The 17,741-nt window shown below is 39.6% G+C and overlaps 1 protein-coding gene across 10 annotated transcripts in view; it reads right to left on the bottom strand.

Annotated features, from left to right (window-relative positions):
• Nucleotides 1–12,808, bottom strand: part of kmt2cb (lysine (K)-specific methyltransferase 2Cb) — a 70,779-nt gene extending 57,971 nt beyond the window's left edge. For 9 of the 10 annotated variants that reach the window (XM_084369542.1, XM_084369545.1, XM_084369550.1 and 6 more), the window contains exons 1-2: nt 11,923–12,808; nt 5,845–6,045 (exon numbers count right to left, since the gene is read on the bottom strand). In XM_084369542.1, coding sequence (XP_084225668.1) covers nt 5,845–6,044 — 200 coding nt within the window. In that variant the 5' untranslated portion in view covers nt 6,045; nt 11,923–12,808. The remainder of the gene's footprint in view (nt 1–5,844; nt 6,046–11,922) is intronic. The other variant, XM_084369543.1, reaches the window with a different exon arrangement.
• Between the last annotated feature and the right edge of the window lie 4,933 nt (nt 12,809–17,741).

Below are 17,741 nucleotides of genomic sequence, written 5' to 3'. Positions count from 1 at the left end.
GACAGAAGAAGCCTCCAGCAAACCTTGGCTAAAACATAATTACCTGTAAGCTTGAGTCAGACATAAATATCTTAATAAGGTGGAAACAAACTAACAGAGAGCTCTTTCCATGTTATTGTGAAGGTGCAAACAGTAATTAACAACCAAAGATGGGCTGTCTTGCAGATTTGTGCAGAATCTGAACTTGAACAACTGTCAAGAAGCTAGAAACAGCTAGAAAGCAGTATACCAGTTTCAAGGTTTTCACTTCCTTTTCATTCCTTTTAGGGGTCATTGTACGATATACATCAGACAGATAAATTATCGGCCCAATAACGGAACATTTATTTATCATTTATTATTGGTTTAGCGGCAGATAAAGAAATTATTGCCAATACAGCTAACCGATTGCACAAAGCCAAACTGCTTTTGTTGACTTAACAAGTGCATCTACACACAGTAGGTGGTGGTATGCACCTTTAGAGTTGTTTTGTGAACAGCCAATAAACACAAAAGAAGAACAACACACACGCTGATGTTGCACTCATAACGTCAAACTGCTGAACCTGTGTAGAGCCACGCAATGTAGACAAGAGCCACACACAACACCAGGGGAAAAGTTTAACCATAAAATCTTATCACAGCTATGGAATATCAAGCAAACCATCTTTGCTCACTACATCTTAGCCTTTTTTGCACCCAGGTGTGCATAAAAAAAAGCATTCAAATGTTGGTTTCTATTATCGTTTATTTTATTGGTATCGGCAATGAGAGTCAGGTGATTATCGGTTATTGTATTGGCTGAAAAAAAGCAAATCATGAATCACTAATTGTAACTAAAGTTACAAATAATGACCACTGCAACTCCCAAGCATCTTGTCTGCATTATAATCTCTGAAAAAGGACCAGTTTTCATTGCATGACTCAATATTATATTAGAAAAATAAACCAAGAAAAACAACTGGTACAACTTTGTAGTGTATAGCATCTGTACTGACAAACTGAATAATCAAAAATGACAACTAATCAATTTGTAGATCTGTGTTGATGTGGTGCTGTAAAATCATTTTTTTATTGTCCTCGAGAAAGGAACATGTGTCATACGTCACATTGCAAAAGACTACACTATACATTCACACACAGCATGCAAACATTCGACCTATCAGATGGAGCCCTGGTTGCATGGGCCTAGCATTCACATCATTTGGCCAATCAGATAAAACTTGACCTAATTAGTGACAATTTGGTCGCAACTGCAGGGATAGTTTGCACGAAAACTGAGGAAGAGTCAATGTGGACACATAAATATTTCATTATTTATTGCAAGTCATGACACCTTTACAATATTAAACAATGTTATCGCACATTGGCAATTTTCCTCATACCATGTAGGCCTTCTCTGATGCAACTTATAAATTTGCCAAGCGTCAGTTAAAAGGTCCACTGTAGTATTATGAGGGATAGTAGTGTATATAAAATTCGAGTATAAATCACCTACACGTCAGAACCATTGTTTTTTGTACCTTAGAATGAGGCCTCATTCAGACAGAATCAAGCATTGCAAGAAAAACACCAGTCCTCCCTTTTATTTTAATAAGGTTAGTGTGTTTACGCTGCAGCAGTGTGGACCGCAGTGGGTGCCAAAAGAAATGTAGCTGGCTGTGGCGAAAAGGACAACTTTGGAGAAACGCAATCAGACGTCACATTGCGGGGGGCAATCACGGAAGTGTAGTGATATGTTTCACTCAATTTGGCATTGGGCATCCTGGTTATTTATTGAAAATATGTGGGGGTTTTTTCCATCTGTCATTCTCTGCAGTCACTGTAGCACTGACACTGACCTGCAGATTGGACACGTCAGCTGAGGGTGCAAATGTAGCATGGAAACACAACGGACATTTTTTGGTGTACCAGTTTTAAAACCACCGTAACGATATGCCTCGCATCCTGGTTTTTCTCTATTGTTTTGTAATCTGTTGATGTGGACAAACAATCACTAGTAGCAGAGCAACACAACAGTTTCTCTTTTGTTGTTTAATGGCGGTTGGCGAACTACAAACAAATTTGAGGTGAATTACCACCACCTTCTGGATTGGGGGTCACACAAATGAGCCTACACCTTCACACGACCCTGTGGCTAATCGCTGCAATGCCTGATTCTAACCTGATTGAGGCCTGAATCCTTTCTATCTACAAAGGGAGCAGGTCACCTTCCACTGAGTCCACCATCTTGCAACATCATGATTCTGTAGTGCCCCAAACTAAATTGGCTTTAAAGAGGGCCTTTTTCTTGTTCTTGCGTTTTTAACCACCAGTGTAGAGGAGGGTGAGGCAAGGGGTACTCAGTTGGTTGCAATCTACAACCTCATCGCTAAATGCCACTAAATCCTACACACTGAACATTTAAATAATCCAAAATCAACTCTTTCAATTTCTCATTTTAAAAAGGTCAAGGCTATAGGCAAAGAGCTTGTAAATTAAAAAGTTAAATCAGACAGGACTCTAATTATATAAGTTTCATTAAGGATACTTCACTGGATGACACAAGGGGTCAAAGTTATACACAGCTATAAACCAGGACTGAGATAAATGAGTTTTTAGCAGCACAACAAACCATTTACATCTTTTGGCCGCATGCTACACCGAGCACCAGGCTGTCTGCACTTTAACCATCGACAGCGAATGACATTTCAGTTGGTTTTGATTCCAGAAGGCAAATCAGAAGCAGAAATGAGCTGCGTGTGACATTTTCATTTTTACAACAATTTGGTGTACACACACAAAGTAGGTGGCGACATCTTTACATAGACTGCTACACAACATTCATCTGTAATTATATATAACTACGCTTAAGGCATCAAATTTCAGCACTGAGACAGCTAGTTGTTTCACAGACAAACGCTCAAGACTAACATTCAACCCAATACCCTGCACAACTCACCCCCCACCCCCCTACAGTCCCACCACAGGGAGAGAGAGAGAGAGAGAAAAAAAAGAAAAGGTGAAAATAATGCTGTGGTAAGTAGTCCCAGCTAGCAGCGTGCTGCCTGGAAAACCCAACAAGGATCGTGCCACTCAGGAATGGATTCACTAGCAGATGGAGTGTGGGCAAATCTAGTATATTCCAACAACCAGGTTTACAAGAGCGATTTCTGTCACTTCCTCCTTTGTCACAAGCACACTGGCATTTAACACTTAACACTGGTGATTTTAATATTTATACACACTGCTCATTTCCATCAGAGGGAGGAAGCCAGTTGGAATTGAAACGAGATTGTTATGAGGATAATTCACAGCTCTGTTAAGTAGTTGCACTCTCAATCCGTGTATGTGATTGAACATAGTATGTCACTTATCCTGTAATAGTATAGTTATGTTTCTAATCCGACAAACGGGTAGTTTTAAACCAGACAGACCAGCCATGCATTATCCTATTGCTTTTATGACCAATAGCAAGATTAGAACTGGGGGTGTATTGATATGGGTGAAAAGAGATCCATCCACAAAGCTGAGGGAGAACTCACTGTAGAGGATTCTGGAGGTGCAGGGAATCCAATTCAATGAAATCTAAGATGGGATATATAAATTTGTCATAGATATTGAACAAAATAACTCTGATAACCCTTTTTAGCCTCTCTGCAGCCTTACAAAAGCCTGTTTTTACATAAGCAACTACAGTCTTAATTCTGACCATTCTACAGATACTTTTTCTACATGTGAAATTTCAAATGAATTTTTTTAAATGAAGCTTCGGATGCCTGTTGTTACATTTTATAATGTCATCACCCTACAAAAATAAAGACACCCTCTAACAAAACCCTAATTTGAATAAAGTGATTCATTGGATTAACTGGAGTAGCGACTGCCAAGCGAATGCAGATACATAATACATTTTTTTGGAACAACCTCGAACAAAATAGATTTTTTTTTAATTGTGGATACAAATGTTATAATTGGTGATTTAGATTTCTGCTAGATCGGCCCGCTCAAGGTGGAGTTTAAGCAATTCTGGTCATCAAATACAGATGCTTTGAGTTGGTGGCTCGATCCGAGACAGCGTTGGTAATTGATGACCTGGAAATAAGACTCAATCGACTATGATGCAAAAAAACAAATGCCGATTTAGAAATTGAATGTTGACATTATGAATTAAGCTTGGAACTATTCGGCGGAGCCCTAAATAACTCGAAGAATAGCAGATGAAGAATAAAAACACACTGCTGCTGATGTTTTTTTTTTTTTGACCAGTTAATCAACATGAAGTAATTCCAGTCTGTCCCAGGTCATCCTTCTAGTGTAGCATTAACACATCGTCTGGATGCTTGCAGATTACACGATCCATTGGGAGCAGGGTATTAAGATTGATTGAGAGGACAGACTAAGGAGAGAGTTAAGAACCTTGCAGGCATTATATTACAGAACAGCTCTAAGCTGCATTATATGTTGCTACGGAAGTCACAAAGAGGCCAGGCACCTCGTAGAATTCCTCACTGGATGTTTCTGTGCTGGCGTAACCCAAAATCGAGCTTCTTTGTAACTGTTAAAAACCCCTATATGACGAGGACTTTCAATCAACCAATCATACAAATCTGCATCCAGCTTAACCAACTGTGATGCCCAAAGCGTCAACAAATATTCTGCATTTTATGAGGAACACAGTAAATATGCCACATATAATAGACTCGGTAACACTAGCTCTTAGAAATGAAGACAGCCACCTGTAGTGACTGCAAAAACCGTTTCCATCGCAACACCTAGATATTTTTGAAAGTTTTGGGAATGCTTCATAACCATGTCTGTCCCTAAGTATCTTCACAGTCCATTTAAGCCATGGTAAGTTTAGTTGTACCAGTTAACTAGTAATAGCCTTGACACACCGGGCCGAGCGTCAGCCATCGGCATTGTCGGTGCGGTCCATGAGAGTCCTTTGCTCTAGTCCATGCAGTGTGTTCCTCACGGCTGGCACTGGACGGCCATTGTCGGCGGCTTTTTGGCCAACTGAGCATGTAGAATCTGCGGCAGTTCATCTGTGAGAGAACTCGCTCTGATAGGCTGTTCAGGTAAGCAGAGCAGTGCACGATACGAGGAACGAAAATGAAAGGGAAAGCCCCTTGAGCCTGTTGCTGTAGTATCTATGATATTATCCATTTAGCGTGGGTTTCTCCGTATTTCTCTCCTCCACCTCTTCGCCAGTGCCATTTGCTTTTTATCAGACACATTCTCAAATTAGATGTGGTCATATTAGCGAGAGTGGTCAAAAAAACAAAACACTGCTTACACTTTCTAACAGTTTATATAATCGCAGAGAGGTATTACCTTTCAGCAGGCACAGAAGACACAAGCTTGTTGGCTGTTAGCTGTAGTATTTGTGTTCAAGTGCAGCGTATTAGCCGAGACGTAAGGGGACTCAACCATCGACCTTTGTCACTCTTTGATGTCAGTTTGGTGTGTCACGGCCTTAACATAGCATCAAGCAAGTCAATGTGCTTATCCAATGTTTAATATACACGATTCCTCATGCGCTGACTGGAACTTCATTTGAAGAGTCATGACATACAATTTTAACTGATGTTTGTCTAGTATCTCTTTTTGGGTTATGCTCGAGGTTCAACCTAATTGTACCCAGAAGAACAATGGATTTTGAAAAGAATATAACTTTAAAGTGTCAATACAAGGGCAGTGTTTTCATGACTCCATACATCTATAGGTAATCTCAACGGGTCAGACTCACCACCGCCTACTATTACATCAGATAGACAACTCTCAATATGCGAAAAAAGAGCAATGGCACCTTGCTTGCTTGAAAATTCAATTAGGAATTAAAATATAAAAAGATTACTTTCAATGTCAGAGGTAAAAACCTACTTTTTCCTGTTCTTAGACGTAGATGAGGGTGGCGCCTGGGGCAGGATGGCGGCGGCGGCAGCAGCAGCATCCTTGCGCGGCCTGCCACGTGGTCGCTTGTCTGCGTGGGCAGGACTTCCTGTGGACGTGGCCCCTACACTGCTGGAGGGCGGTGAGGGTCCCTGGTCAGAGGGTTCCACAGTCTTATCCTCTGATGACATTCTGAAAAAAAAAATTGGTAAGAAATATGAGATAATGATAGGCGTTACCAAGTAAGATTCAAAAATTTACTCTTTAACTTTTTAAATTCTGAGTGGGAAACCTCTGTTGTGTTCATATTGTTTACAGAATGGATATTGTCAAAGAGTGGATAGGAAAAAGAGGATGACATGTCATCATGGGCAAATTTAAACCCTGGATGGTCGACGAAAATGGCTTGCAGCTTTGTTCACTGAAATGTCCATATGTTTTGAAACAATTTAGATAAGCCGAGTGCTTACATAAGGAGTGTCACCAAACTAAAACACCCTGGACATCCTCTTGGCAAAGAAAGACACCCAGCTCTCACCATGGTAAATGGGACTGAAGCATCTTGGTTGCGATTTTATGCCCAGGGTGCATTACCTATAACCACCCCATAATCCATGCTTTACTTGCACATACCTCTTTGCACCTAAAGTTGAAAAGTGTCCAACTCTGAGCAGAGAAATGTTCATCAACTCAGCTTCTGCCCAATGTGAGCGAAGTGGAACGGCAGCAATTTCCACTTCTTACTCATAGCATTCTGGGATCACTCCACAGCCAGCCGCTCCAGGTTTTCTATTTGCTGCAACCCACCCACTGAAAGAAAACCCACTACAAACCGCTCAATGGTAAATATGGTGAATGCTGCCCTTTAGTTGCATTTTACAATGTGAAGAGAGATGAGGTGGCATGACTGCACTGGAGAAACAAAGGCAAACAGCAAAGATTTGCTTTAGGTTTGCCGGCACCAGGGTTAAGTCGACAATATATTCCAGATGAGGATTTGCTAAGATTGTTCTATACATTTTTACTTAAGTATCTATCCCTCGGGTGTCAAAAAGGTTGCAAAATCGGTGAACAGGGATGCTGTTTGGCAATACTGGATTTTCAGGATTTTGCGTCATTCGGATGAAATGTCTCAGTCTCTGAAAAAAAGTATCTGATTCACTGGAGTATATGGAATATTTCCATCTGCTTATTTTGTAAGGAAACAGTTTCTCAAAAAAAGATTTTAAAAAATTGATTGCATCACATTTTGCATTGATATCAGGCTATAAAAATGTAATATACTGTGAAAAACGATTACCGTCATATCGCCCACCCCTTGCACAAACTGAGGAAAAAAACAGCCCACAAGTATACTTGTATTGAAAACGTTTGAACTTCAGTGAAGAATTCAAGGTTGTCTTGTGCTCTATACCTTCAGCTAATTATTGTACAGAGGCGGAGGAAAAAAGGAAAAAGACAATTCCTTATAAGCTTTGAAGCCAGTTTGAATGGCTGTACAATCAGGTTAAAATATCCATAAGCTGTTTATTAAGGATGGATGTAACGTCTAAAATTTTACCAAACAGTCATCGAAAGCCCAACAACCGACGATTGCATATATACCCCCCACCTTCCAGCTCAACAGAGACATAAAAGTGAACTGTACACACCACCAACATTATAAAAGGAAACTGAATCATATTTAGGCATACATTTTCTTGTATTCCTTCTGATGTTCTTCAGTTGGTCTGCCTTTAACTAGTCTTCTCGGTAGCTGTGCTGCACTGGGGAATTGTTGTTGTTTAGAAAGCTAGCACAAAAGTATTGGACTGCCCAGATGAGTGGGTTTTCAGGCCCAGAGGAACGACTGCTGGCGGGGAATTCTGACGGGGAGCAGCCCGTGAATGGGCACCACAACCAGGCTAGCGGGCAACAGAAATGGGCTCAGCAGCAACTATGGGCAACATGGCTGAGGCGAAGAGACTTATGAGAACGTTGATGGAGGAAGCGATGAAGAGAAAAAGAAAGTGACCAGGCAAGAGGTAAGAGTGAATCTCAGACTGGCTTTTTGTTGTTGGTGAGAGCTTCGCTGAATAAAAAGCTGTTAGACACATACCAATCTGGTTTTCTTCCTGTTTGACTGGTAAGTAATAATGCCTGGCTTGCTATGTCTTGTGTTGTTGCACTTGATGTTTGACTGGGTTGAAATGTTGTCAACTCGCTAGTAACCTAGTTTTAAAAGAAATTAGTTCTTCACCTCTCCCATTCTCTGGTCCAATCAGCTAGATTCATTCTACTATTGGAATAAGGCAAATTGAGAAATTGGTATGCTCTATTCCTTACACAAGTTTATCTCTGATGAAGTGTTGTTGACCAAATGAGTATGTTCTTTAAAAAAAAGACGCATCCCTTTCTAAAATGTCTGCAATGCAATGCAATGCATTTTCAGCCACTGAATCTATAGGTGGTGGGGAAACTTTCTTGCTTGCTTTCTTTAACACAGTGGAACATCTCTTTAAAAAAGGTCACCTTCCTTTTGGAGTTTTTAGTACTAATCTTCTATTCACACAATGTCGTCAGAATGGGAAGTACAGAAAGAACACCCCTTATTCGACTCGGGAATGATCGTGCATTATTTCAAGGGGGTTTGCTCTAATGCTAACCTTGGAGTCAGGTCAGACAAGTAGTCTAAATTACCTACTTTTGTTGGGTAATGCATTTGTAGCAGTTTGTTACCAAGTGAAACAAGATATAAACAAACTGTATAGCGCCTATAAAATTAGGTGAATTGGTTGAATTAGTGTTAGTATGGATATTTTGATGCAACTGGCAGTGGTTTTGCGTTTGGAGCCATTCTGCCAGCAGTTTGTTGACATGTGTATAGCTCTTCTCATTAAGTGGGAGACATCATCCCTATATGTCCAACTCAGAAATCCAAGTTGGAAGCTGATGTGAACAGTTCTTCTCACATTGTTGTCCGTTAAAGATATAACGTAAAAGATATAACATAAGACCAAACCCAATTTTGACCATTGGCCACTTCTAATGGATGTTTTTATGCAATTCCATTGTCAAAAGCTCACCAATGCCAGTTACAAAATAAAATGTCTGATATATGTCTAGTATGTCGTAATAAGGTTTTGAGCACTACAGTAATTCATTTATATATGGTAAATAGTGACACATTTTTTAAAAAGCAGCTCCTGCAATTTGACTACTGGCACTTGATCTTAATTTAGAAGTTATTTAATTATACAACCTTAGTATGTAGTTTGCTTATCTATTGCACAACCTGCTCTGAAAGGCAGTTTGCCTGGCTAGCACATGTGTGTCTTGTGAACATCAGGCCTCTCTCAACAAGCCAGTGCAGTAAGACTTATTCTGTGCTGCATGAGTTACCTGCAGCAAATGTTTTGCTCATCACTGAGGGCTCCACTGTTGCATGATAGAAAATTTGAATCAATAAAAGATTCACTGAATTTTTTTTGTGTTTTTGGGTCTGCAAGCACTGTCGAAATGTTAATTTGACAGCAGTGCTGTGGATGAATGCGTCTAGTTTAGACAGTGATGGCTGACTGCAGCTTCTGCTGTTGTGCTGCTTCGGCTACATAACCGATGTATTCAAGGACAAAGTTAACAAGTGGTTGGTGAAAACAAAGCATCTAGCACACTAATAACTAGATCTTTGACTTAGTGGCTGGTGGAAAAAAACAGAAGTAAATGAGGTAAAAGAACACTAGATTTACAGTAAGTAACATCTAATGGGATGCTTTTATTGTTTTTTGTCTGCTGGACAAGTAAGCAGGTGACCGTTTGCTAACACATTATTTAACTGTTTGATTAGCCCATAGCACTGTATATAACAGTTGTGTTTCAGTGAGTTATTTTCTCTCTCAAACCCTGCTGAATGTGTTAAGATAAGAGATTTAGCCAAACATTCACATTAAAACATCTTGATGGTGACAAATTTAACCATTTGGGGGCCTTATGCATGATTGAACAATAGCATGAAAAATGTAAGTTAATTGTGTCTTGTGACCGGGCAGTGATGCAGTCTGAAAGATGTGAAAATAGCATTAACCCGTAGTAGAGTCTAGCTGGGTTTTTTAAAATATATATATATGTATGTTGAAATAAAGTCATAAAGGACAAGAATATTTGACAATACAGCTGACTGAGATCAAAAATATATTCTTCACTTTGTGATTAAAACCTAGGTTAACATCTAGGGTGATTTAAGTAATCAATTATAATAACCCTTTCACTATCATTATTTGACCAACAACCCCTTGACGTTCCCAGAATCAACCTGGAAAGAAGGAAAAATAGTTCCTGTGGTTTTTAAAAAAAAATCTATACCACCATTTTCAAAAGCAAACTATTTCCAGACAGCAACGGTATCATGTTTTTTCACCCACCAGTCATAATAATTGATGATTCCTCTTCAGAAAGATGGAAGCAGAAATCTGTACAAGACTCTTGCTAGCTTGTTTTTCTGATCCACCATGCAATTACATCAGACTACATTATGACTAATCTTTAGGATTAGTCATGAGAAGTCAAGTTTGCTAGTTTATATTTTCAGTAAATCAGTTTATAAACCACGGTGGGCCTGATATGACAAATGAGACTGTTTCCTTTGCTATATAGCTTTTTTGCACATGCGTAATATTATAGTGCAGATATTGATGGGACACGTTTGCATAAATTTGTTTTTTAGCACATGTTGCTGTCCTAAGCACCAAGGACATTGCATACAGAGATATTCTGTATCAGTAAACTGGGGGGAGGGTCTCAGTTTGTGATGTTGGATATTGTGGAAGTCACACCATCTTTTGCTGCCGATCTGTGTTAAATCTCTAGTTCTCTTATATCTATATTGGCCTCCACCAGCCTCCAGGCTTTGTGGACAGATGGTGGTCCAATAACACCAAACAACACGAGAAATATCAGTAATTACAATGGTTAGACTGTCAGTACAATTACCTAGAAATTATGAATCTGAGCTTAAATCCTTGGGACAAGAAACAGGGGCTTACAGTGTTCCCCTAAACACTGTAAGCGGTGATGTAACATTAAATTAGTTGGATAAGGACCTTTTTATAACCAGATTTACAACCAGGTAAGCCTCGACTGAAAGTAGCGAGAATAAGGTTGATTGTTGGGGCATCTGAGGTTAGGATCCGGTGACTACTATGGCAGTCACGACCACCACAGGCACAATTGGAGACATGCTAACGTTAGCTTTTGTTAACTCAAGCTCGGGCACAAAGCAGTTGCATACAGCTAACGATAGCTAGCCTGTTGTGTTGAACTCTGTCGCCTTTTTCTTTGGCGTCCACAAACAAAAGTAACATTGACGTCCTCTGAATGTGACCACGAAATTGAAAAAGAAACGAGCCCATCTTTTATTTTTAACTAGCAACAGCAGATTAGATTCGTCTTTGAGAGATATCGGTGATACAACTTTGAAAAGGGGGTTCACATATCAAACAGGTTACCTATGGTTGCAGTTAGTTGGCCAACTCGTCGTACTAGCTTTGGATTAACATTAATGCTTCATTCTTTTGTTGTCCCACAGCTACTGTTAGAGATAATAGTCCGGGCTTGATGGCAAACTTAACTACGCTATCCCTTAGCCATTTTACAACAGGGTACAAGGCAGGGATGAGCATTCGTGCCCAACACACACAAAGGCTCGGTCTATTCAATGAAACGGAACTGTTCTGGGGAACTACAATGCTACACAAAAAGTGAAAATGATACCTTATACAATGACGTAAGCTTTTATTTCTGCTTTTCATTAAAAGCTACCGTTAGCAGTGTGTGATATTTGATTGTCTACGCTGTGGTAAGCAGTGAAAATATAACGTTACCCCTCAATTTGTGATTGTGTAGCACCCATGAACGGTTCAACTGAATGTTCTGTTCCGTTGAATAGTCTGAGTCATGAAAGCCAAGGCGGCGACAAACCCCCAACATCAGACTGGAGGTGGATAATGTTGGCTTCAGCTTTACTTCACAAGGTGAATGCCAAAACACATCTTGCTTGCATTAAAAACAGTTTAACATGACACTGTGGCTTACCTTCCAGCCCTATGAATAGCGAATTATCCTCTTCATGTCCAAAATACTGGGGGATGAAACGTCGCACTTTTATCACCCAGCTAGCTAGCAAGCTAATTGAGCTAGCTAGCCTCTCTCCAATGAAGCAACACCACAATTCTCAAAAATGCATAACGCATAGCATTATATTCCAACGTTGCAATGTTATTCCCAACTTTGCCCATTTGATGGAAAGGCAGATGATGTAAATCCAACAGAAAACCGCTTCACTGGCTCACGCATTTGAAGGGGGGGGGGATCACTTTCCTTTCTCCAATGACAGCTGTCGTCGCACGAGTTCGGCTTATATAGCTAGTTGGTGTTAGCCACCCAAGACTACGGCCAACAATTTTTTACCATTAACGTATAAACAAATCAAAGCCGAAGTCCAAGCGGATGCAAAAGTCACCACTCCGTCAACGAAACTTCAAATGTGAATCCTCAGCGAATGTACAGCGACGCGCAATGCAAACGTTGGGTGCCGACCGCTTGGTTGGCAACTGGTTCTATTTTCTTCAGCATCGACAAGCTGCGGGACCAAGCGGCCAGTTAGGAGACTCTCGCAGCCAGCCTGCCACGCAGCAACAACCGCCTCCGAAGACAGGTAAAAACAAACACTAGCATGCCAAAAAATCACATTCCGCCTGCCACAGTGGCCGAGCTGCGAAATCACTGTGAAATATCACTAAATTAAGTTGAAGATGACGCTTCGGTGTACTCTATAACGGTGGCCATATCTAATGATAAGTGGCACCGAAGCACAGCCCCTCTAGGCTCCTCAAAAACTAGACCCACCTCCCCCTACCACAACTACGGCGCGCAAATCTTTCCGAATCGGCGTGGCTCGTCGGGAAAGCGATATTTCGCGAGTGAGGCCAATGTTTGATAACGTCGACGAGAAGACACGGTGAAAAATACCCCGCAAACCGTTTGACAATTTCTTCAAAATACTCTCTGACCCTGCGGAGGGATATGGGCATTTGGTAAATAAAATAATGGCTAGAGAGGCGAGGAAAAGATGGAGAACTGGAGTGGAGCCGGGCTGGATGCGGATTACCAACCTTTGGTGCTCCAGCTCATGCAAATCTTCTCCAGCAGCAGCAGCAGCAGCAGCTGTGGTGACTCCAGCAGTCATCAGCCTTCTCCAGAGGAAAGGGGAGGGGGGACACAAAGATGGATTAACTTTTAATACACCAGTGCGGTGGTGGTGGTTCACGGCTCGTCCAGCTAGCATCCGTTCAAGCAGCCCAGGAAAAAGATGGATCTCCACCGGCTAGCTCATGACTACATCCCATTTCCTGCTTTCTTTCTCTCTCACATACACGCACACACACGCGCGCGCGCACGTATACTGCTGCAGGCTTTACACTGGGTGTTTGGTGGAGGTAGCCTGAAAACTGGCAGACATACTGTACACGCAGGGGTTAAATTTCGGAAAAGCCCCCAGGGGTCGGCTTCCAGCATCTACACATAATACGTAATAGAGCCGGTGGGTGTTACGTATTTACGAGCATTATGCTTTTTTGGGGGGGGGGGGTCGCTTTTAATGACAACTTAGGCCTGCTGAGTTTCTTCGAGTGAAGCCCCAAAGAAAATGAAGTGGGAATAAACACAGCCCTGTCCCTTTTAATGGGAAAGCTTGGCCCCTCTTTGCTAGAGCAAGAGCTCCCCCTGCTGGCTCACACAACAGAAGATACACACACACACACACACCCAGTGTTTACATTTTTTGTTTTGTTAATTACAGTCATTTGGAGAGTCAAACAAATCAAATGGCAGATGAGTGGCAAAATAAAAGGAAAACATGAATGAATTAGAACAGAAATATAGAAATATATAATATGTATAATATAATATAATATAATATAATATAATATAATATAATATGCAGAAATACAACAAATGCAGTGGTCTTAGTGTAAAAATTACACGACTCTTACGCCGTGGCCTTTACAGTCATAGATGATCAGCTTGTGCAACCTCACTAACACGCTTAAAGGTGCACTATGTAGTTTTGGGAAATACATTTTAATCAGAAGAGAAAGATCTTCATTGACTGTTTTTTGTTTTGTGCCTAAACAAACTAAATAAGCAAACTCTTTGTATTCATGACTGAATAAACAAACCCTTAAAGGACAACACAATTTCATACTGTTTTACTTTGTTTATATGTGGCGGACCCTGCCACCTTTCTAGCTTCAAACAGTGTTCTGGGGACCTTATTTTCCTCTGAGAACAGCTTTTTCAGCTATTTCTTTTCCAAAACTACATAATGCCCCTTTAATGTTGGTTTTTACTTTAATTTGTCAATCATCTTCGGCTTTCTTTACATACAGTGGTCAGCACAAACAGATGCCACGTGTCCATTTCAAGATAGGACACGTAACACTTTACAAAAAACACTTCATGTTGGTTAATTTGTCACCGATTTGTACGTATGTCATGTACAGCTTGTGTTACACATGACGCATGTGTGAGACAGTGACATGAAAGAATCTAAAAATCTACAATATAATAACAATAAAACAAGTAAATGTCATTGAGAATAAAAGGCAAGGGGAGTAAACTGACCCCACGAAAAACAACCAAAATGTAGGAAAGAAAAGGGAAAAGTATAGCACAGAGGTGTGTTGCATAAGAGAAAACAAGTACTGCAAGTACAGAGTAATTATTGTCGGGAGAAGTGTTCACCAACATGTTTCCCTTTTTTTCATTATATATTTAGTGAGCATCAACATTGGACGTTGTACAAAAGTTGTACGTTCACAAAAAATACAAAAAAGGAGAAGTACAATGCTCACCTTGTCTTTTTTTGGGGGTCAGAATCTCAGCTCCAGGCAACAAACAAAACAGAGAAGGTAAAAGAAAAAGAGAAAAAAGGTACACAATAGGGAAATATGGAGTTATACAACCCAAAGAAAATTAATGAAATCATTAAAAGATAAATACAATTAAAAAATGCAAAAGGAATAAGAGACAATAAAATAATGCAGTTCAAACATATACATAAACATATTTTACCAAAGTTCTTTAGAGAACCCAAAAAGAGAGAACCTCAGTTTTTCCAGCTTTACATTATACAGAATCAGTTGAAATCGGGTGCAAACAGAGTAAATATGAACTAAATCAAACATGTTGCCCCATTTAAAGAAAGAAACTCTTACCTGCAGTTCTCAAGTTTAATAAATAATGTCAGTGTACTTAATTTCTTAAACAAACCATAAGTAAAGTACATATTAAGCTATTTGTTGGTGAGCTTTACATGCAGGCAGTGCAGTGTAACCCATTGTTAGTATATCATTTGGTAATTTCAGAGGCAGTTTCAGCTATTTTGCTTCAAAAATCAATGGATTCAACACAAAAAGGTTCACCGGAGTTGAGTTTGGATTGTTATTCATCACAGAATTGATCATCAGCTTTATTTCATGACATGGAAAGAGTGTCCTCAGTAATTATTCAGACATCATAGATGTATCCCAGTCATCTGTTGCAGTAAACGAATAAACGTACCGCTGTGCATTGTGGTATCGAAAGTCTAATTGTAGGTCAGTAGTGCTGCCTGATGTCAACGAGGTATGAGTCACCGTACGTACGGGTGTCACTTTCTTAATTATGACCTTTGAGTTGGTGTATGTTTACACGTCTAACCACCATTGACCTAATTACCTCAAACCACACAAAGCTGCTGTTTACTGTTGTCGTGACACTGTTGTCGACCTGATTCCTACGTGTGTGGCTGATGCAGACCTGCTGACCTAGACTCGAAACTTTAATTACCATCAATGATGACTCAATACTGAAAGGATACATTCACCCACACATTCAGATTTAGTCATTTTCTGCTCACCGTGAGGTGATAGAAAGTCGGGTTCGTGGTCCACAAAACATTTCTGGTTGCTGCAAATAATTTAGATCTATTCATGTAGATTTTCTTCAATTTGACATATTTGTTTCACTTTCTGTTCAAAATCATCATATGCCTTTTTTATAGATGACATTTTTTAATCGTCATAGTTGGAAAAAACACGCAAAAGATGGTGTTATTCTATTTAATTGTGTCATCTTAATGCTTGTTACATCCAATTGATCCATGACCTACATCAAATTTTTCATTTTTGTACAACAAAGTCCTTTTATGTATAATAAGGGATCTATTTTACCACCATTATATTTTTTATAATCTTAACTTCACATGAAAAATGAATACATGGCAACTCATCCTGAAGTTTCTTCCGAAGTATTACCAAAAATGTTCATTTGTGTCAGGTAGAGACAAAAATGGTAAAAGTACTGTATGTATCCCTTTTCTAGTCTTAGCAACCACTCAAAGCACTTCAGAGCACAAGTCAGCATTCACCCATTCACGCACACATTCATACGACCTGCTCATCAGGAGCGATAACGCACTCATTCACCGATGGAAGAGACACTGGGATCAATTTCAGTGTATTGATGTCATTTTAGACAATGAAATATATGGTTAAACTGTATAATATCCTGCCACTGTTACATATTTTTTAGTATTTGAAAATCCCATTTAAGGGACCATTACAAAAAATGTGTGTATCGATATCATACTTTTTTACTTCTTACTTACTTACCTACAAATTATAAATCATGTATCTACAGTTAACACTTGTTTTTAATTAGCTGTCTATATTGTAATAAAGACATGTGTACATGCACACTCTGTAAGTAATCACCCGCTTTATGTACAGTTACTGTTATTTCTTTGCACTGTTTGCATTGTTTACAGAGCCTCTTTATAAAAATGTTTATGTATTTATACCTGTATATACACATAACTTCTCCACTTTCTTGTATGTACAGAATAGTACTGTGTTAATGTTTACCTGCAGTATCTTTGTTCATCTTTCTGTCCCATTCCTTGCATGTTTTACACATAAATGGCTAATAAAGCTGATTTTGATTTGATAGAAGAACAATTTTGTTATATTACAGACAGAGGGCAGCATGGCTCTATTTTATTCAACACTGGGAGTAGTGATCAGATCAAATTGCCCATTACAACTCAACATAAAAAATGCAGTCTGCCTGTCCAACATCTCTCTTTTCTGTCTTTTTAGCCTCTTCTTCGTCGACTTGTGCAAGTGATGAACAGCTTGTCATCTGAACACATTTTATCTACAGAAATGAGAATGAGACTATCCCCACATTTTCACACTCATCTGAATCTCTTTACAATGTTAATTTATAATGTAGGTTTATATAATTAATTATTTGCAGATAAATGTGTTTTAATACAATAAGTCATTTCAGCAAAATAAAACACAATTACATGCTGAGTGGATAAATGCTCAAGGAACTCTTTCTGGTTGTTGGGTTTAATTGATCCCCTTCGGCTATCAGCATTAAGGGCTAATTTTCAACAGAATACTGAAGCACTGTGACTGGGAGATAAAATAGGCTTTTTCCTGGCTAATGACCTGCACTTTGCTAGCCATGCGAGCCATCATGTGGGTGTTAAGTCTTGAAATGCTCGGGATCCGCTCTTCTATTCCTACAAAATAATTGCCTTCTGTTTATGTTGGTGGTTGTTTTCCTTGTGGTAATTTTGAATTCATGCTATACATGCAGTTTACTGATCATTATACTTAAACGCCGACATTGTTAGTTAGGTCGTGCATTCATAAAGCAAGAAATACCTGGCAGACAATCCACATGTATAAAAGATGTGGTCTGGCTCACACATCAGATCATTATTTTGCTCAAGCAACAAGAAAAAAAACAAAAACTGCTGATAACGAGTTTCAGGATGACAACGACCTTCCTTTTCAGTT

This window comes from Pagrus pagrus (assembly GCF_965226575.1).
Source record: "Pagrus pagrus genome assembly, chromosome: 12".
NCBI lineage: Eukaryota > Metazoa > Chordata > Actinopteri > Spariformes > Sparidae > Pagrus > Pagrus pagrus.
Note: the sequence above shows the minus strand (reverse complement) of the source record. Positions and strands in the feature narration are given on the sequence as shown.